At 44.0% G+C, this 21,820-nt stretch overlaps 1 protein-coding gene across 4 annotated transcripts in view; it reads right to left on the reverse strand.

The window, feature by feature from the left end:
* Window positions 1-4,555: 4,555 nt before the first annotated feature.
* LOC118361593 (matrix metalloproteinase-16-like) overlaps window positions 4,556-21,820 on the reverse strand; it is an 80,658-nt gene continuing 63,393 nt past the window's right edge. For all 4 annotated transcript variants that reach the window (XM_035741640.2, XM_035741642.2, XM_035741641.2 and 1 more), the window contains 4 exons: window positions 20,945-21,083; window positions 15,337-15,487; window positions 14,899-15,014; window positions 4,556-9,550 (listed from right to left, as the gene is read on the reverse strand). In XM_035741640.2, coding sequence (XP_035597533.1) covers window positions 9,222-9,550; window positions 14,899-15,014; window positions 15,337-15,487; window positions 20,945-21,083 — 735 coding nt within the window. In that variant the 3' untranslated portion in view covers window positions 4,556-9,221. The remainder of the gene's footprint in view (window positions 9,551-14,898; window positions 15,015-15,336; window positions 15,488-20,944; window positions 21,084-21,820) is intronic.

A 21,820-nucleotide genomic window follows, 5' to 3' on the forward strand; every position in this document is an offset into this window, starting at 1 on the left:
TAAATGAGCAGAGGAGAGAAAGCAAAGGAAAAATGTCTGTGGCTATGTTTGCTATAAAAAAACGTGTTGCTGAGGTATTCAGAATGGTGCAAAAGATCACATGTGGGTCTGTAGACTAGCTAGCCCGTGTCCCTCTCATGTCTTCTTTTGAGAACAATCAAGAAAAGAACTTCACAGTTTCTGAACGCAGGAATAATTCACAGGACTAACAGCCACATTCATCCAATATATGGATTTTTGGAAATGGGCTGTTTGACTTCTGTACATGGTCAAACAGTCAATGTTGACAGAGTGGTTGGGTTACTGATACTTCTATGGAGATTACAGAACCACAGGAATTCAGATATAGAATTGCCCTCAGGACTATGTTGTACAGTAAAAATATATATCTCAACAATAGGCCTATGTGTACTTAATACCCCCAAAAAAAAGGTTTGGAACATTATTCAAGAGGTCTGTAAAATAAGATATTTCTGTTGGCAGTGAAATAATTAACTAGTGTACATGGCAAAGTTGTATCCTGTCATGATCAGTGGCAGCTGAAACATCTGCTGCAGTCATCACTGACCTCATCCACCCCTGCCAGTTTTCAGGGAACGTCTCTTCTCTCCTCTCCCACTCAGTCTTTTTTTCCTTCATTCTCTCCCAGCCTTTCGTTTTCTCTTCCTCCTCTCTCATTCTCATGACTGAGACCAGAAACATCATTTCCCTTGGTCTCTTCTTCAAAGACTAAAGCAGGGATGGGAAAACACATAAATGGAAATCCCATCTACTGTTCTTTTTCTCATGGAGAGAGGGAGCGTGAGAGACAGGGAGGGAGCGAAAGAGGGCGAGAGAGGAGAGCGAGAGCAGGTGAGAGGATAGATGGATTAGATCGATATCACCACATCATTTAGCCTGGCTGACCGCACGTCTTTAGACAGGAGATCCCCATGACAACGGTAACAAAACACAGGTGAATCCACGCATTAGCGTCTGATGATCATCCAACCACGTCCTACCTCTCAGACAAAGGAGATAACGTATCATATTCAGCAGAAACTATTGTTACCGTTCGTCTTAAGCCCATGCTTGAATTCTCACTGACTCCGTCCCAAATGGTACCTTATTTCTTAAGTAGTGCACTACTTTTGACCAGGGCCCACAACTATTATTCAGTTGTAAGCCGGAGTCAGTGGTGTGAGTCGCCAGTGTGAACGCTCAATTGGTTCAGAAGACAACTGTAGAGTATTTCTATTTCTCTCAGACACACACAAGCGCCATGGTAACAGTGTATTCCCCTGAAAGGTAGGAAATGCGATACATCAATCAGATATAAATCTTTCTCACCCAAAAGTTTGGCCCCTCAAAATGAGAGCAGTTAATGGTCTCTGAAAAAAAATAATAGTCTCTGGTGTTGGATCTGACTCTGGCTGAGAGCTCTCTTGAAAGATGAAATGAGACGTGTTTGGGGACAAATTATAGTTGAGAGTCTCCTGCGAATGAACAAAGAATGGGAAAGTTTTCAGGCCAGATACTTAATCTAAATGACGACAGTTATTGATTGCAGATCTATTTCTGCAAATAGGAAAACACAAACCATTTCAAATTTCAAAGTATTTTTCCTCACTCTTGACATATACTTTAACATTGAACTAGTTTCAGGCCCCACTGAGTGTATCCTTCCAGTAGCTGGATTGTGAAAGAGAGGAGAGAAGAGAGGAGGGAGGAGGGGAGGGACTGTAGAAGGGCAGACAGGCGGGGCACAAAGCACAGCATGCTGGGTAGTGGAATGGTAGTGGAATCAATGGAGTGATAAATGGAACTAATTTCACCTGGATGCTCCAATCATTACCTAAGCTTTGTCTCTCTGAATGCACAGAGAAGTGTAGTGTAGGGAAAGTCTCAAACCAATAACTACCTCCAATCATTACCGTAGCTTGGGTTCTGGTCTCTAACTCCTCCTGTACGACCCTATGAAACCTCTCTGCTAATGAGTTTTAAACATGGATGTATAGTGCATTGTACTGTACAAGTCGTATAGCCAGCCTGGGAGTGTTGGGCTAGTCTCATACTATGCATCTGTCCTCTCCTTTCCTCTCTACTCTTCTCCTGTCCTCTCTTGTCCTCTCTCACTCTTTCCTTTTCTATTTCTTCTTTCTAATTATTTTCCCACTGGGCACACACTGGTTGAATCCATAGTGTTTCTACGCCATTTCAATAAAATTATGTTGAACCAATGTGGAATAAGTGTAGAATTGAAAAGGGAAATGGTGCTGCAGTGGATAGCTGCTGTTCTACTGGCTCCTGACCAATTTATTTACTCTGATCTTAACTTTTTTTCATATAATATTCCCGCCATTATTTCCTATGGCCGAAAACAGCTTCTGGACATCCGAACAGCGATCACTAATGATTAGCTGGCAAGTGTCTTCACTGACATTTTCGATCTGCCCTCCAAGCTAAGGTTGGCACCATAGTGGCCTCCAAGTTCATCACTAAGCTAAGGACCCTGGGACTAAACACCTCCCTTTGCAACTCGATTGTGGACTTTCTGAAGGGAAGAGCCCGTGTGGTGACGCTAGGCAACAAGACACCCATCACTCTAACCCTTAACACAGGGGACCCTCAGGGGTGCACGCTTCGTCCACTCCTGTACTCCCTGTTCACCCACAACTGCGTGGCCGCGCACGACTCCAACACCATCATTAAGACAGCCTATAGGGAGGAGGTTAATGACCTGGCAGTGTGGTGCCAGGACAACAACTTCTCCCTCAATGTGAGCAAGACAAAGGAGCTGATCGTGGACAACAGGAAATGGAAGCCAAGCAAACCCCCATCCACATCAACAAGACTGGTTCAAATAGTTGTGTCATGCCCTAGTCAAAGTATTTTGTGTTTATCTTTATGTATTGGGTCAGGCCAGGGTGTGGCATGGGGTTTTTGTATTGTGGTGTGTTTTGTCTTGGGGTTTTGGTATATAGTGGGATTGTAGCTAGTGGGGTGATCTAGCGAAGTCTATGGCTGTCTGGAGTGGTTCTCAATCAGAGTCAGGTGTTTATCGTTGTCTCTGATTGGGAACCATATTTAGGCAGCCATATTCTTTGGTTGTGTTGTGGGTGATTGTCCTTAGTGTCCTGATGTCCTTGGTCTGTGTTAGTTGACACAAGTATAGGCTGTTTTTGGGTTTCGTTATGTTTATTGTTTTTGTAGTGTTTTGTATTGATTTGTGTTTACGTGTGTTTTTTCCATTAAACATGGATCGCAATCTACACGCTGCATTTTGGTCCGACTCTCCTTCACCACAGCTAGAAAACCGTTACAAGTTGACCCTTTTTGCGCCAACTCTTTTGACTCCTCACATACGCTGCTGCTACTGTTTATTATCTATCCTGTTGCCTAGTCACTTTATCCCTACCTATATGTGCATATCTACCTCAATGTACACTGGTACCCCGTGTACATAGCCAAGTTGTTGTTTCTCAGTGTGTATGTACGCACCTAGGACTGAGACCCACTAGACAGTATAACTGTTTCGGTTTGGGTCTCCTGTAAGACTATGTTTGCCCACTGCTCCAAAGCCTAGGCATTCTCCCGGAGAGCTAACACCAGGCTTCAGGTCTCAAGCAACTCCTGGGAATCACTGAATCATGGGTCAGTGATTAAAACAGCTGAAGTACTGTACAGTCAGGAATCCTTTAAGTGATCGATCTCATTTGAGTGTCTGGAACATATAACACATCTTAAATATGTTTTCATACCACACTAGATGTTGTTCTAACTACATTTCAGCAAGTATCATTGAAATGGGGGAAACTTTGGAACCATTGATAGAAATTGAAAACAGATGTCCATCCAGTGTGTTCTGAACACCTTATTGGAGGCCAAGGGATACAGCCAGGCGTTAGAGTAGGGTGTCCCAAATGGCTACCTATTCCCTATTTAGTGCAATACTTCGACCATGGGCCCTAGTCAAACGTAGTGCACTATATAGGGAATAGAGTGCCATCTGGGACACAGCCGTATTTCTGGATCAGACCTTTACTTTACCACAGCTGGAGAGGATTGTACTGTACTGTATGGAAAGGAACTCTAATGTACAGTTTATATATGGAATGGAACTCAATGTACTGTATTTTGTTTCTATATGGGAGCTAACTGAAGGCCTGGGAGAAACCTCTCACCTGTCACTTCCTTCCTAAAGTGTTTTTTATCCTTGTGGGAGGTTCAGTAAAAGTACTGAGGTGCTGTGGGAAGATATATTTGACCCAACATGACCCCTGGTGTGGTATTGTATGGATAGAGCAATAATGAAGATGTAAAAATAGTTAATTGACCAAACCATCCATGGAGGAAATAGTTAAATGCTTTCCTGCCTTGATACATACTCTACTGCAGCCATAGTAAGACCTGGCTCATGACAGTGAAAACACAGCTGAAATGTGATTTCACTTATTTTATATTGCTGAGGTCGAATGAATATTAGTGAACATCAATGGAAAACCAACTGAAACTTGACATGGAAAAGATGTGTTAGTATCACACTTGCATGAACATGACAAAACGCAAATGAGGACATCTTTAAAATGTCTTTATTGATCAACAAGATGGATCCAGGCTCCATTGATACAACACAATGTAGAGAATGATGCTCAGCATGTATGTAAGATGGAAAATAGTATACAAAAGATGGTTAATGTGTAGTTCATTATGTTTCTTATTTATCTTAATAAGACCCCTCCCCAAATGTAATGGCATGAATACAGGAAAATGAAGACATAGCATAGTGTTTGCATGAGGGGTGGGGTCAGTCCCCTTGATACACACATACTGTACACACACATATACAATGGAACAGCATACATCTGACTCAGTACACACACACACACAAGTCCTGTGGTTATCACGGTTAACCCCTCCACTCTCTGTCTGATACACAAGTTGATAACAGATGTGGACGATGGTGAGAAGAGGTAAGAAGATGGTTGAACAATTATTTCTATTTCTTCGCTATTCCAGAAGACAGAGGTTCAACCTGTATTTCCAACCCACTTCCAATCGCTGGTGTATTACAGTGAAACATAAATAACCTTCACCTTTTCAATTTCTTGATCCCTCCTTTCTTTCCTCCATACCATCAGACCTTGTAAGCTATGGGAGCGTACCAAATGGCACCCTATTCCCTTTATAGTGTCCTACTTTTGACCAGAGCCCACAGAGCACTATAAAGGGAATAAGGTACCATTTGGGACGCAGGCTATATACCACTGGGTCTGGGTGACTACTTGACCCTGTGACCTTTTAGTAGCGACCCTAGTCTCTTAGCAGAGTGGCTGCTGGGATACATTACATTAACAACCACCAGGATGATATATGCTTTCCATTTACCTACAGCCATTAAACACTGCACCGTAACGACTCGTGTTAAATGAAAATGTATTACTCTTGTTCACGTTGTAATCACTCAAGTTTAAGTCAATGACAGAATAGGGGGGAAAAAAACAACCAAAAAACAGCACCATAAAACTAGCCCTGTATGGCCATAGCTCCAGCCCTGGCTAGTGTTCTGTAGGTTCGGTTAGCACCAATGTTTCAGCCTGCCTCCCAGAGCAACACGTCTCCAAGGGATAGTGCAGGCTCCAGTCTCGAGCTACAGAACCAGATACAGACGTAGATACACACACACACACACACTGACTGACATGTAGACGTAGACAAGAGACCCGGACTTACATTTGTGAATAAGCACACAGCCAGTGGTAAGTAATGCTAGAGACGTAAAAGGCAGACACGCAGGCGGCAAACACGCCCGCGCACACACACACACACACACACACACACACACACACACACACACACACACACACACACACACACACACACACACACACACACACACACACACACACACACACACACACACACACACACACACACAGGCATTTGAAAAGAAACAGGAGTGTAGTATTTGCATCACTTGCTAAGTGGTAAAAAGTGCAAACAGAAGACAAAAAGCCCTAGAAGAAAGCCATGGCTGGATTGTGCCCTAAACATAACTGTAACCATTATGCCATTGTCTAAGTCAGACTCACAGCACAGACGCCATTTTGCAGCTGAGTTGTATTGTGACGAGGGAACAGTGAACTCTCTAGCCACAGTAGTGCTATCGTCTTACTCCCCGTATGTGTTCATGACCACAACCAAAGCCCAAGTAAGTGAACTGGGTCGACCTCTTTGTTGATGGCAGTTAGTTACCGTCTGGACTGGAGTGCAGTGGCAGTAGAATAAACACTACTGTCTGGCGTCTGCCCCTGTAGCCTGCTATCCAGCATGCTTTTAAATGATCCAAAACAGCTGTAAGAATCACAGAGTGGGCCTTTAAATGCCTGCATATCTTTAAAAGGTCTGATTTTTATCACGCGACTTAATGTGACACATAATACCAGTTAGAAGGATGTTGAGCTTTCAGTCTTGGTATTTCCCGCATAAACATCAACATGGTTTAAGTCTGAAATATAAATGTTGTCATTTTTCCTTTTGTGGTCGGATTAGACGAAGGAAATCCCCCTAGAGTTTGGAGAATATATTTAGAGTTTGTTGTATTTGTCCTGGCTGCCGTATACTTGCTGAGTGTCTGGTAAATAAGGTTTAAGTACATGTCTATTGAGAGCACTGTACTGTGTCTTGACATCTCAAACCAATTGAGTTGTTTTCTACACATCAGACATGTGTGAGTTAATCTCTTCTGAGAGAAATGGATTGTGAGCCGAAGTGGTTTGGATTTGGTGAGGATTTACCATTAAGAACACAGCAAGGGGCAAGCTTACACACATAGCTAAAACATGTCAAATCCCACCTCACACCCCCATAGCAAAACTATTCACATAACACACCCTTACGCCACAACTTCATTGGGTATATCATGTATATATAAATATAAACAATGAGTTTCAAGGCATCATTTTTTAATCATATACTGATCAATTTATTAATTCTGTCAGGACATTTTCCATTGTCCCAATCTGTCTTACACGAAGAAGGAAGAAGGATGTCTCATTTGTTTTTGCAAAAAGAAAGAAAGTAGAAACCATTATCATGAAACAGACACACATTCAAACACTGCTCACCATGAAGCAACGACACTAGTTACTTTTTTTAGAATTCGGTGACCAAATCAAATCAAGTTTCCTCTGGCCAACCTAACCTAAACTCGCCAATTACCAAGAAATGACCTAAATGCCTGCTTCCTATAGCTCCGGTGAGATATTTTCCATTTGAATCGTGAGGTTCCAATGACTCTTTTTGTTTTTATAGTACCAGGAAGGGAACCCGCAGCCATGAAACATAAACAAATAGATGCAGACAAAGGTATATTCAAGAGTTTGAGCATCGTCATCGAGTCCTTCCGTAAGCTTTGGGCAGAACCACTGGTCAAGCTGCATGCCACATGGTGTGTTCTATTCGCATACAAGGAACCTGCAGGAATGTTCCACCGAACTGTAACTGCAACCTGTTTTCAAGCACTGGAGGAACAAACTGCTGTATCTGTGAATCCGGTTTGTCCATATCGTTGGTTTCCACTTCTTCTGTTTGATTTCCGTAGAGGTTTTCTGAGCAGTCCAAACGTGGATGTAGATGCTTGCATGCACTTGGACACAGGAGAAGACACTGCATTGTCTTGACTGACGTCACTGTCACTCCTATTGGTCCTCGGTCGAGAGACAAGTGCATCATGGGTAGTAGGCGTCTGTGACTTAAGTAGAACTCTCTTAACAAGGCAGTCAAGAAGATTAAATACGGTCTGTCCGTACGTTTACAAAGACCATACAATTATTTTGGGATGCAAACTTAACCAATACAGAACTACCATTTCAGAGGGGTAAGTGTCGGTTGACAGGACCAAACAATAAGCTAATCTATAGTGTAACAGCATTTTAATCTCTTTAACTTATCAGTCTTTCCTATCAAACTGATATATATCAAGTAAGATACCATAACAATACCATAACACTCAACTTTAGTGGCTTTTTTTCAAGAACCATCATCCTCCCTATTTTGACTAATATCTTAAACTCTATATACAGGCTGAATCTTTCTCCTGTTCTGGTGGTCTGGCAAACCAGCGCTGAGCCCTCTGGGTAATAGAACATGGTCTGTGCCCCCAATGGCACCCTACTCCCTAGATATTATATACTACTAGTATCTAGGGAATAGGGTGTCATTTGGGAAGCAGCTTGTTGAACCCATGACTATTTATCTTGGATAGCAACCAATATGGCCCCAACAGCTCTTTCAATAAACAAGTAAACAAATAAACAAACAAAGCAGTATACAAAATAGCAAAAAAACAAGAAAATGAAACACAAGAAGAACACAATTGATCTTTAATTAAGGCGATTAAAAATATTGCAAAATATTTTGGCCCCTGTTTTTGAGACAGACTGCCACAACAGTCAAAGTTTCCACTGCATAAACGATCAAGAAGAGCAGGGATAGAAAAAAGGAAAGGAAAGAAAAAGAAAGTGATAGCAAAAATGATTAAGAAAAAAAAAAGCATCCTCTTTAAAGAGAAAAAACGTATTTATTTGGTTTGGGTTGTATTTTTCTTCAGGACTGTTTTAAAGGGGACTGGAAAAACGTTCATTTTTGAAAAATAAATTATATTTTTTGAAGGAAAAAAACAATAAAAAGAGACAGGAGTTGGTAACTCGGTGGTTAACTTCAGCAACATTTGTTATTGGGGGGGTCTTTTGTCTTTCTGAGCGCGTGCAGTAGGGGTTAAGACCTAAGATACTGTAGATAAGAACCGGCTGTTTTCCTCTGATTGGGCGACAGCCTGATATGACAACAGGAAGATGACTGACGCAGTGCACCATGGGAAGAGTTGAACGCCACATGAAAGTTCTTCCCCGTTTAAGAGCGGTTGCACCAGGCGCCGTCCTAAAAGGGCAGGGCTAGGAATGGGGGTTGAAGGGATACAAAATAACAGTACCCTCTGTTCAATCTCAGGGTGGAGGGGTATCTAGGCAAAGGCCCCACCCTCTCCCGCCCCCATTTGAAAAGACGGGGGAGTCTTGGGAGTAGGCCTAAAATGAGATCCGATCATAGTGGAGTCACCGACATACTGCAACCGCCACCACCTGTCTGGATGTCATTTCCGGACCATTGATTCCATTATACTAGAGGGTATAATAAAGTCATATTGGTCCAACTAGCGGACCCCTGTGTGTCACCCACAGTCATCACACCCACTCCTGCATGGATCGTTTGCAGTACAGTATGTGTCTGGGCGTTCCCTTCCTCTTAAACTGGAAGACGGTGTAGACCAGGACAAGAAGACAGAGCGCCAGGACACAGGGGATCACGATGGCAATGGCCTTCACTGTGTTGGCCTCATTTTCCAGCTCAATGACAATGTCGACGTCCTCCGTGGGCGGCCACTCGGGGTCGATGGGGGTCAGGTCACAGCCCATGAAGTCCTTCAGGATGGAGCGGGGGTAACCGGGTTCGACTCGCAACCTCTGATTGTTGAACTTCCAGTACTCCTTCCCTTTGTAGAAGTAGGTGAAACCTGGAGAGATAAAGTGATGGAAAGAAAGTGACAGAGGGGGATGAGAGCGAGAGAGAGCGAGAGCGAGAGAGAGAGAGAGAGAGAGAGAGAGAGAGAGAGAGAGAGAGAGAGAGAGAGAGAGAGAGAGAGAGAGAGAGAGAGAGAGAGAGAGAGAATACAATTAAGTACAATCTGTTCACAGTCTAAGTGTCTTAATATGGTCTCCACAGGATTCATTTGGATGTCAATCTGAGGTTGGTAAAGAACTTGTTTCCCTGTAGTTTGTAATTCTCTCTTTATTCCAGGCGCCCAATATATCCCTGGGGGTTACAGGCCAGTAGAATAAAGCCCGGCAGTGATAAAGACAAGTGCTTACTCCTCTCTGGATGACCTGAAACACTGGACCACAAACACACTGTAAACCAGTGACATATCCCCAGCATGACAACCTGGCTAAACTCCCCATCTCTCCTCTCCTCTATACCTCTCTGCATTATTCATGAATTCTTCAAAGAAAAGAGAGAGGGAAGAACAGATGAGATATGCGCTCTATTTCCATGTGCACAGGGCAGAGGAGTTCTTTAGAAGGGAAGAGAGAGAGAAAGAGAGAGAGCTAGAGAGAGTGAGAGTGAAACAGAGAGAATGGGGTTCTAAATCACATGGGCAGCTGAGTTGTTTATACGGTTAGCAACCCAGGGAGTGAGAGAGAGACGCGCACGAGAGAGAGCAGTGTCCTGAAAGATTCATCTTGGGAAAGAAGAGAGGGAGAGACTTGGCTTTTAGTTGAGCTCTGACTGGTGTGGGCGAAAGAAGAGTTTAATTCCAAAACCCTATATATCCATTTTCCATATCCATTTTCAGAAATGTTGGTAAATTAGCTTTTATTATTTAAAGAAATTATAGAAGAGATTGGTGTGGTTTCATGGCCCAGTTGTTCAATGACAGACATGTATTTGTTTGTCTCTCATTTCAGAGAGACAAATAATCCCACCATAAGACCGAGAGCACTGTGTGAAGGTGTGTGTAGGAGCGGATGAGCGATACCAGCGCGGGCCGAGCAAAAGACCAGCGCGGGCCGTCACTGCACCAGTGGACAGGGTCTGGCTCTCGACCCTCCCGCCTGCCCTGTCGGAAGCTGGGTCCGCGGTTTGTGGGGCCATTTAATGTCCTGAGGAGAGTGAACGAGGTGTGTCACAGATTACAGCTTCCCCCCGATTACCATATTAACCCCTCGTTCCTCCTGTTTCTCCTCAGGTTGGTGGGGGCTGGTCCGCTCCAGGAGTCTGAGGTATGGGTATGTTTGTGTATTATTGTTTTGTGTTATATTTTGATATTATGGATATTGTTACGCGCATTACTTTTTGTTCTTTGTTCTGTGTTTTGGGCACATTTTATGTTACATTGTGCTGTCATTTTGACCGGAATAAAAAGTGTGCCTGTTCACTACACTCTGCTCTCCTGCACCTGACTTCGCCTCCAATACACACTCCTAACAACATCTTTGAATATTAATTCAGAGCAGATATTTAACATTGTTTTAGGAAAATGTAGTCACATAAAAACATTTAATTATGTTACAAACGTCACATCTGCAGTTTTCCAGTAAATGTGTTATAATAAAATGTTCAGCGTAAAATGTTCAAAATAGTCCTTGTGCATAGAGTTGTATGGTTTGTTAAACTTTGAAATCAATGGTTTTTGTTTGGCATACATTGTAAAGTGAAAAATCTGAATCGAAGCTCAATTCCGTTATTGTGGAATTCACCTTCCCTCAATAAAGCAATTAAGTCAACTATGTCAGTGCTGGTAGGAAAATACCATGGTTCCAGACGTTTACCTGGGTTTTAGACATTTACCATGGCACCAGACGTTTACCTGGGTTTCAGACATTTACCATGGTACCAGACGTTTACCTGGGTTTCAGACATTTACCATGGTACCAGATGTTTACCTGGGTTTCAGACATTTACCATGGTACCAGACGTTTACCTGGGTTTCAGACATTTACCATGGTACCAGATGTTTACCTGGGTTTCAGACATTTACCATGGTACCAGATGTTTACCTGGGTTTCAGACATTTACCATGGTACCAGATGTTTACCTGGGTTTCAGACATTTACCATGGTACCAGATGTTTACCTTGGTTTTAGACATTTACCATGGTACCAGACATTTACCATGGTACCAGACGTTTACCATGGTACCAGATGTTTACCTGGGTTTCAGACATTTACCATGGTACCAGACGTTTACCTATGTTTACGACGTTTACTATGGTACCAGATGTTTACCTGGGTTTCAGACATTTACCATGGTACCAGACGTTTACCTGGGTTTCAGACATTTACCATGGTACCAGATGTTTACCTGGGTTTCAGACATTTACCATGGTACCAGATGTTTACCTGGGTTTCAGACATTTACCATGGTACCAGATGTTTACCTGGGTTTCAGACATTTACCATGGTACCAGATGTTTACCTTGGTTTTAGACATTTACCATGGTACCAGACATTTACCATGGTACCAGACGTTTACCATGGTACCAGATGTTTACCTGGGTTTCAGACATTTACCATGGTACCAGACATTTACCATGGTACCAGACGTTTACCATGGTACCAGATGTTTACCTGGGTTTCAGACATTTACCATGGTACCAGACGTTTACCTGGGTTTCAGACATTTACCATGGTACCAGATGTTTACCTGGGTTTCAGACATTTACCATGGTACCAGACGTTTACCTTGGTTTTAGACATTTACCATGGTACCAGACATTTACCATGGTACCAGACGTTTACCATGGTACCAGATGTTTACCTGGGTTTCAGACATTTACCATGGTACCAGACGTTTACCTGGGTTTCAGACATTTACCATGGTACCAGATGTTTACCTGGGTTTCAGACATTTACCATGGTACCAGACATTTACCATGGTACCAGACATTTACCATGGTACCAGACGTTTACCTGGGTTTCAGACATTTACCATGGTACCAGATGTTTACCTGGGTTTCAGACATTTACCATGGTACCAGACGTTTACCTTGGTTTTAGACATTTACCATGGTACCAGACATTTACCATGGTACCAGACGTTTACCATGGTACCAGACATTTACCATGGTACCAGACATTTACCATGGTACCAGACATTTACCATGGTACCAGATGTTTACCTGGGTTTCAGACATTTACCATGGTACCAGACGTTTACCTGGGTTTCAGACATTTACCATGGTACCAGATGTTTACCTGGGTTTCAGACATTTACCATGGTACTAGACATTTACCTGGGTTTCAGACATTTACCATGGTACCAGATGTTTACCTGGGTTTCAGACATTTACCATGGTACCAGACGTTTACCTTGGTTTTAGACATTTACCATGGTACCAGACATTTACCATGGTACCAGACGTTTACCATGGTACCAGATGTTTACCTGGGTTTCAGACATTTACCATGGTACCAGACGTTTACCTGGGTTTCAGACATTTACCATGGTACCAGATGTTTACCTGGGTTTCAGACATTTACCATGGTACCAGATGTTTACCTGGGTTTCAGACATTTACCATGGTACTAGACATTTACCTATGTTTACGACGTTTACTATGGTACCAGATGTTTACCTGGGTTTCAGACATTTACCATGGTACCAGACGTTTACCTGGGTTTCAGACATTTACCATGGTACCAGATGTTTACCTGGGTTTCAGACATTTACCATGGTACCAGACGTTTACCTTGGTTTTAGACATTTACCATGGTACCAGACATTTACCATGGTACCAGACGTTTACCATGGTACCAGATGTTTACCTGGGTTTCAGACATTTACCTATGTTTACGACGTTTACTATGGTACCAGATGTTTACCTGGGTTTCAGACATTTACCATGGTACCAGACGTTTACCTGGGTTTCAGACATTTACCATGGTACCAGATGTTTACCTGGGTTTCAGACATTTACCATGGTACCAGACGTTTACCTTGGTTTTAGACATTTACCATGGTACCAGACGTTTACCATGGTACCAGACGTTTACCATGGTACCAGACGTTTACCATGGTACCAGACATTTACCATGGTACCAGACATTTACCATGGTACCAGATGTTTACCTGGGTACCAGATGTTTACCATGGTACCAGACGTTTACCTGGGTTTCAGACATTTACCATGGTACCAGACATTTACCTGTGTTAACGACGTTTACCATGGTACCAGACATTTACGACGTTTACCATGGTATCAGACATTTACCATGGTACCAGATGTTTACCTGGGTTTCAGACATTTACCATGGTACCAGACGTTTACCTGGGTTTCAGACATTTTTTATATATTTTTTTACCTTTATTTAACCAGGCAAGTCAGTTAAGAACACATTCTTATTTTCAATGACGGCCTGGGAACAGTGGGTTAACTGCCTGTTCAGGGGCAGAACGACAGATTTGTACCTTGTCAGCTCGGGGGTTTGAACTCGCAACCTTCTGGTTACTAGTCCAACGCTCTAGCCACTAGGCTACGCTGCCGCCCCATGGTACCAGACGTTTACCTGGGTTTACAACGTTTACCATGGTACCAGACGTTTACCTGGGTTTCAGACATTTTCAGAAGATGGGCAGGGACTCTGCTGTCTGAGCTTCAGGGAGAAGCTGGTTTCACCATTGGGGTGCCAGGACAGAGAAGAGCTTTGACTGGGCTGAGTGGGAGCAGTCCTCCAGTAGGGTTGTGATAGCCAAGAGACCAGAGGTGGCAGAACGGAGTGCTCGGTTTTGGGTGTAGGGTTTGAGCATAGCGTGAAGGTAGGATGGGGCAGTTCCCCTTGAGAGGGACGGGGACAGATGGCATGAGTGTGCTCCGCCTCCCAACCTGGCCTGTTTTTTCCCATAGAGGCATTGCCAGGTCCGCTCAAACCCCGCCCTGCTGGCCATTACCAACCAATAGGAGCCATTCTCAGGCTTTTTGTACGATCCACTTGTCTAATAAGTCTAGCCCGCAGGCCTGACAAAAAAAATAGAAACCTCATCTTTCCCACCCTCTGTGCAGACCAACTGGCCTCAACCGGATTGGGCAGCAGACTGTGGTATTTTGTTTTCTGCTTCCCTGTCATATTCCAACTGGGTCTTACAATATACTGTCAAAACATGGCTACTAAAATCATAGCTTATTGTAGCTACAAGGTATTAAAATGTGTAGTTACGAGGCTGAAGTAAAGACTATGTTTGGTATACATTATGTGAGTGTTACTGTCTAGCGGATGGAAGGAGAGGATTAATAGATAGGGAGACATGAGTGTCATTATGTTACTGTCTAGGTAATGGTATTATGTGATAGATAGGTGGACATACCATTGGCTTTGTCTACGAAGGCTCCTTGTGGAGAGTCTGGGACGCCCTTCCAGACAGTGATGGATTTAGGGTAGCCTGGGTCCATTGTCCTCATGTCCTCATTGTAGCGCCAGTACCTGAACAGACAGCCATGGGGATTAGGGTGTGGGATAATCAGACATCAAAACACACATCTCACAATTTCATAGGCATCCCTGTCCCAATACATTAGGAACACACACACATACACACACATGAACTGACACACACGCATCCCCAATTCCCCACGAAGGCACACACACACACACACACACACACACACACACACACACACACACACACACACACACACACACACACACACACACACACACACACACACACACACACACACACACACACACACACACACACACACACACACACACACACACACACAGCTCAGCTCAGTGTACACACCTGTCCCCTTTGAAGAAGTATGTCTTGGCTACGTCCTCCCACCAGACGGCGGTCTCAATGCTCTGGGTTGGCATGCCGTGGCCGAACATAGAGATGTCCTGGGGGTAGCCGGGCTGGAGCATGGTGTCCTTGAACACCCAGAACTGCTTCCCTGGAAGAGACACAAGGACAACAGGGCTCAGAGGGACTGCTGGGACATTACACGTCTCAAATGGCACCCTACTTCCTTTATAGTGCACTACTTTTGCCATAGGGCTCTGGTCAAAAGTATTGGACTATACAAGGAATAGGGTGCCATTTGGGACGCATCCACTCACTCACCAGCACTGAGGGGATTTAACCCAGGGATGACATTTGGTTGGCCAGGAGGGGTTACTAAAACCGAGGGATGACATTTGGTTGGCCAGGCAGGGTAACTATAATCCAGCCTGCCTAACGTGAGCCATACCAAATCAGTTTCAGAACCCCAAGGTGTACCATATCTGAAGCTGTAGTGTTTCTTGCTAGACTACTACATCACTGGAGATCATGAATGTTACAGTACAGCGAGGTTGTTAGAGTCATATCACATTGCACAAGAGTTGCAGCATTTTCAATTTTGTTTATATATAACCACATGATAATATATTAGGTGGGTCATCTGTTCAATGATAATACCTTAACATTCTCTCTGGAACAATCAATAATGATAAAATGTTGGTTCAGTAGGGAACTACAATATCTAAGCATTAGTCTAACATTTGCATTATTTGGTCTGACTTGACATTTAGGGGGAACAAACATTCAAGATCCACTTGTGGACAAGTTTCAGCCTCGTATTTGGTAGAGTTCACGACGCCGTTGACCTTAACAATGGCCTCAGGACCAGTGGACGTAAAAAAAGCCCCATAAAATCAAAGGTCCGCCACCGTATTTTAAAGTAGGCGTGAGGTTTGTTTTTGCATACTGGTACGAATCCTTATTCTGAGGCCAAACCCACCACTGGTGTGTGTGGAGCTCTATTTCCCCCTCATCTGGTTCCAATCAAAGTGTCAATGGTTTAACAAACTCCAGGCGTTTACATGTGGTGGTTGCTCTAAATGATGGCTTTTTTATGGCAACACTTCCAAATAGCCTACTGGCATGGAGTTGGCATCGAATTGTAGATTTGGAGACTTGTTGACCCCAAGATAAAACCAAGTTCTGTACGTCTCCAACTGTGGCCCTTGGTCTTTTCTTTGCCTCCCGAACCATCTTCCTCACTACTAGTGGAGACAAGATACACTTGGGTCTTCTACCAGGCAGGTTTCCCACTGTTCCAGTAGTATTCAACCTCTTAATTGTTGCCTAATAGTGGTAAATGGCATATTTGTTTTGTCAGTTGTTGATTTTTTACTTCTCACAAACCAAGAGGCAGTCTTTTTTCTGAGTCCCAAATGGCACCCAATTTCCTAAAAAGTGCGCTACACTTGACCATGGCTCAGGGATAGGGTGCCACGTGGGGCAATGCGTTAAGAGTCTAGATGCCAGGGCCTGTATTCAAGAAGTATCTCAAAGCAGGAGTGCTGTCCATATAGTGTTATTCATTATGATCAGGTTCGAGAAGTGCAAAGCCGAGACTTGAGGAAGTGTTGTCTTGTGTGAGGAATGGAGGGAGGAGGAGGGAGGTAGAGAGGGATGGAGACAGCGGAGGGGGTGGAGAGAGTTATGGAGGGAGGTAGAGAGGGATGGAGACAGCGGAGGGGGTGGAGAGAGTTATGGAGGGAGGTAGAGAGGGATGGAGACAGCGGAGGGGGTGGAGAGAGTTATGGAGGGAGGTAGAGAGGGATGGAGACAGCGGAGGGGGTGGAGAGAGTTATGGAGGGAGGTAGAGAGGGATGGAGACAGCGGAGGGGGTGGAGAGAGTTATGGTGGGAGGTAGAGAGGGATGGAGGGTGAGGAGGGAGGTGGAGAGGGATGGAGAGAGTGTAGGGAGGAGGAGGGAGTTGAGGAGGGAGTTAGAGAGGGATAGAGAGAGCGGAGGGAGGAGGAGAGAGTTGAGGAGGGAGTAAGAGGGATGGAGAAAGAGGAGGGAGGTAGAGAGGGATGAGGAGGAGTGATATGTTTCTGGTAATTAGGTTGTGGCACGGTTTTGACTTGGTGAGCCCAGGAAGTGTTTTTTTAAAATTCACTGGCATAGGTCTGGGGAGGAAATGAACTGGTTTTAATGTCTGTGGAAGAGAAGGGCAACTGTGATTGTGGTGGGAGGAAGGGAGGGAAGAAGGGAAGAAGGGAGAGGGAGTGAGGGTGGGACATAGGGATGTGTGAAGGTTGGAGATGGTTTTAGGAGAAGAGGAAGGGGAGGGAAGGTCGCAGGAGTATAGCCTAGCTCTCGTGACAGGGCCATGTCACAGGAAATGCCTGTCATTACACCTGTTTTATTTTCATGCTCCATACATAGTAGGCTCATGGTTACCACGGTTACTCCAGCTCTGCCAAGCCCCTCCCCCTGGCACAGGCACTAAGGAAGTCTGGGTAAACTGGGTCAGGGGGCATTGGGGTGTGTGTGTGTGTGTGTATGTATGGGTGGGTGTGTGTGTTAAGAGGGGTGTGAAGGATATTGGACATAAGGGGCTTCTCAGAACTCACCAGGGTGAAATATTTGGGGAGTAAATAATGATTCAGACTAGACTGACTACATCTTTTAACTTTAACTGTCAGTATTTAATGTTAGCTCAGATGTTCCTCCTGCAGTGAACACTGCTAATCTCCTGCTATCTCCTAACAATGTCTAAACAGTGTTGTACAGTGTTGTACAGGGGATGGTGATCATTGAGTCTGGGCAAGGTGCCAAGAACAACAGGCTCCTTCCTCCTCCACATGGACCACACAGAGTGTATTGTACACACACATGTATATGTGTGTAGATCACACACACACATTACGTAAACACACACACGCACACGCACACACTTTACGTAAAGACACACACACACAGGGTTCCATGGCCCCTCCACTCTACCCTAAGCCCTGATTGACTTCAATTGTTCAACATTTTCTTCTGTATGGAACCAGTAATTGAAAACAGATCACACACACACACACACACACACACACACACACACACACACACTTTCGCTACACTCTTTCACATAGTGACCACACAAAACATTACAAAACACAGGGCATGCATTGACCGTGTAGGCTAGCTTTCTCTGTATAAAGAAACAAAACATAATCAAGGCCAAGTTAAATAAATCATTGATTGGCTCTAGCAGTATACGTAGCTAAATTGTCTCTCTCTCCCCCGAGTGGTAGATTGTATAGATGCATAATTCTCTTAGAACCAAGCATTGATATACCCATTGTGTGTGTGTGTGTGTGTGTGTGTGTGTGTGTGTGTGTGTGTGTGTGTGTGTGTGTGTGTGTGTGTGTGTGTGTGTGTGTGTGTGGTAGTGTGTGTGTGTGTGTGTGTGTGTGTGTGTGTGTGTGTGTGTGTGTGTGTGTGTGTGTGTGTGTGTGTGTGTGTGTGTGTGTGTGTGTGTGTGTGTGTGTGTTTCTGTCGGGCTAATCAGAAAGACCATGGATGCAGTGCTACAGAATTAACGGGTTGATGCCGTTATTCTGGTAGCTCTTCTACATTTAGTCTAAGTCCCAAAAGGAACCCTATTCCCTTTATAGTGGACTACGCTTCACAAGAACCCATAGGGGTCTGTTCAAAAGTAGTGCACTATATAGGGAATAGGTTGGCAATTGGGACACAACCTTATAATCAGTGCACTTTGATACTATAACTTTCTATCTTATCGCATTGCTCCCATTTAAAGGTCAGCAGTGTATGAGTGGACATTATTGAGTCAATGACTTTCTTTATGAGCAGATTTCACCAAACATATACATCCCTAGTCCTAAAGGCAGACAGCTAAGAAACAAGGTTGTTATGAGCGTTGCATATTTATTTAAATGAGGGTCTAATTTACATGCCGATTCAGTGTTTGTATAACACAGCTTTAAAAAACAGGGAGTCCGAGTCACAAATGGCACCCTTTTCTCTAAATTAGGGCTCCCGAGTGGCGCAGTGGTCTAAGGCACTGCCTCTCAGTGCAAGAGATGGCACCCTGGTTCGATTCCAGGCTGTATCACATCTAGCTGTGATTGGGAGTCCCATAGGGCGGCGCACAATTGGCCCAGTGTTGTGTGGGTTTGGCTGGGGTAGGCCGTCGTTGTGAATAAGAATTTATTCTTTGCCGAGTTAAATAAAGGTTACATATAAAACATGTAAATATATATTCCCTGGTCAAAAGTAATGTCCTAAATAGGAAATGAGGTGCCATTTGAGTCTGCATGAGTCTGCTGCAAACAACGGCAGAACGTCTTCATAAGACATTCAGAGTCAATTAAGAAACGTCCACATGGATGCTTATCTCCACAGACACCTACTTGAATGTGCGTCGCCGACATTGTCACCTATAGAGTCACTTTCTTCTGTTTTTAAAGCTCACTGTTGTTTTATTACAGGACATAGTAGTAAACCCTCTCGTTTCACGGAAATCTCAACTCTACAACCAGAAAAAGAGAAAGAAAAAGAAGAAGAAAGGGATTTCAGGAGCTCTCGGGTACACAGGGGACAACTAGTCTGTTTTTCGAAGAACTGTGAAAAACAGAAATGTGTTTGCGAGCCATCTGTGATTTGTAGTTATTATCAAGACAGACCCAGATTTACACCCGTCTCCTCTCTTCCCCACATCCCTCCCTTCCTCTCTCATGGGAGTATACAAGCCTGTTTGTTTGTTTATTTGCTGTCTCTTTCAGTAAATGTATATATTGAGACATCCCCTTCGTCTGCTATAGGTTTATACGATGTAAACACGCTCAGAGAAGAGCCTAATCTGTGCTGCAGTGGGGCTAGTGAGGTCATACATTCGAATGGACTGATTATGGAAGAGACAATGCATGAAAGCACACGCACACGCACATTTTCAAAGGACAAACTGCTTTTGACTGTCTGAGATTAAGAGGCAAATTGCCTGGGTTACAGTAAGTACAGGGTCTATAGTCACGTAGTCTAGAGAGATAAGCCTCTGGTTAATCCTTCTACTACAGCAGCGTCACTCCACGCACACATGTACGCATACACACACACACACACACACACATAACCAAGAATAAGGAGCAGGACCCATCCTACTGTATCCTATTGAAAATGCTTTTTGGTCTAGGATTTGTCTGATTATGCAGATCAGGGATGGGCAACATTGGTCAGTTGCAGTTTTACAGCTAATTTCCTGCTATTCTACACATGTTGCAATAATGTAGGTTGGAGGCAAATGCGTGCAGCTTTTAATATGATAACTGATGATCAATGGGCCCCACCCTGGTCAGTAATTCGAAACATGCTTACTACAAGTTTAGATAGCTGGCCGCTAGACTAACTTACCAAACCCCCCAAAAATGAGCTGACATGGGCTAATTGAGTAACTGCTGATGCACAACCAAATTTCGAAATTGCACTTTGTGTACTATTATTCTAACTCTCAACAGTAAGTAAGAATGAGCCCCCCCAAAAAAACCTACAAAAGAGGGGCCATGCGACCCCCAGTTGCCAATACCTGATATAGATCATGTATAATACATCTGCGGGCATCCTTACCTTTGAAGAAGACAAATTTCCCCTCGCTGTTCTCGTAGACAGCGTCTATCTTGGGGGGCAGTCCTCTCCAGAAGACATTGATGAGCATGGGGTACCCCGTCATCACTGCGTTGTCCCGTACCCTCCAAAACCAGTGATCCTGAGAGGAGATAAGAGGAGGGAGAGAGAGGAGAGGAGAGAGGGTCATTAACACACTGGCATACCAACATATCAACACAAGCTAAAATGTGTTGTTGGAAATCCAGCTGGATAGTTTGACAGCTGTGAAGCTTAATGACCGAGAGATGATTCCATTACTCTGCATCAACATCCATTAGGCTTATTAGTATGTAACCTGTACTGTAAACATGCTAAACTATTCAGGTCAAATAGCTCAGTTTTGTAAAGAAACTTGAGGAAAAATCTAACAATCTAAGGGAAAAATGCGCATAGCCAAGTTTAAGGTGTGCCTGTCTTTTTGATGCTGGATGTAACCTGAAGATAAGAAAGTTGGGCCAAAACTCAGAGGAAAGAGCTCACAGGCCCAGCTGAGAAAGACATTATGGCTCAGTAAGACACCACACCCTTGGCACGGAATGGAGGCTCTAGCCTTCCATAGAGGCCAAACACACAGTGACCTGCCCTCGGAGAAGTAGAGACAAAGAGAAAGAGACAGAGAAAGGGAGGGGGGGTAGAGAGAGAGGGCGAAGAGAGACAGTGAGAGAAAGACAGGGGCGAAAGAGGGAGAGAGAGAAAGAGAGGATGAGGGGAGTGAGGGGGAAAGAGAGAAGGATAGAGATACCTCATCACTGGCATCATCACAACACCACGCCTTATTCATATTAAAACCTGCACAGCACATTTATCAAACTCCCTCTGTCGCTCTCTTGTGTGTGT

The sequence above is a fragment of the Oncorhynchus keta genome, chromosome 28 (genome assembly GCF_023373465.1).
Source record: "Oncorhynchus keta strain PuntledgeMale-10-30-2019 chromosome 28, Oket_V2, whole genome shotgun sequence".
NCBI classification, from domain to species: domain Eukaryota; kingdom Metazoa; phylum Chordata; class Actinopteri; order Salmoniformes; family Salmonidae; genus Oncorhynchus; species Oncorhynchus keta.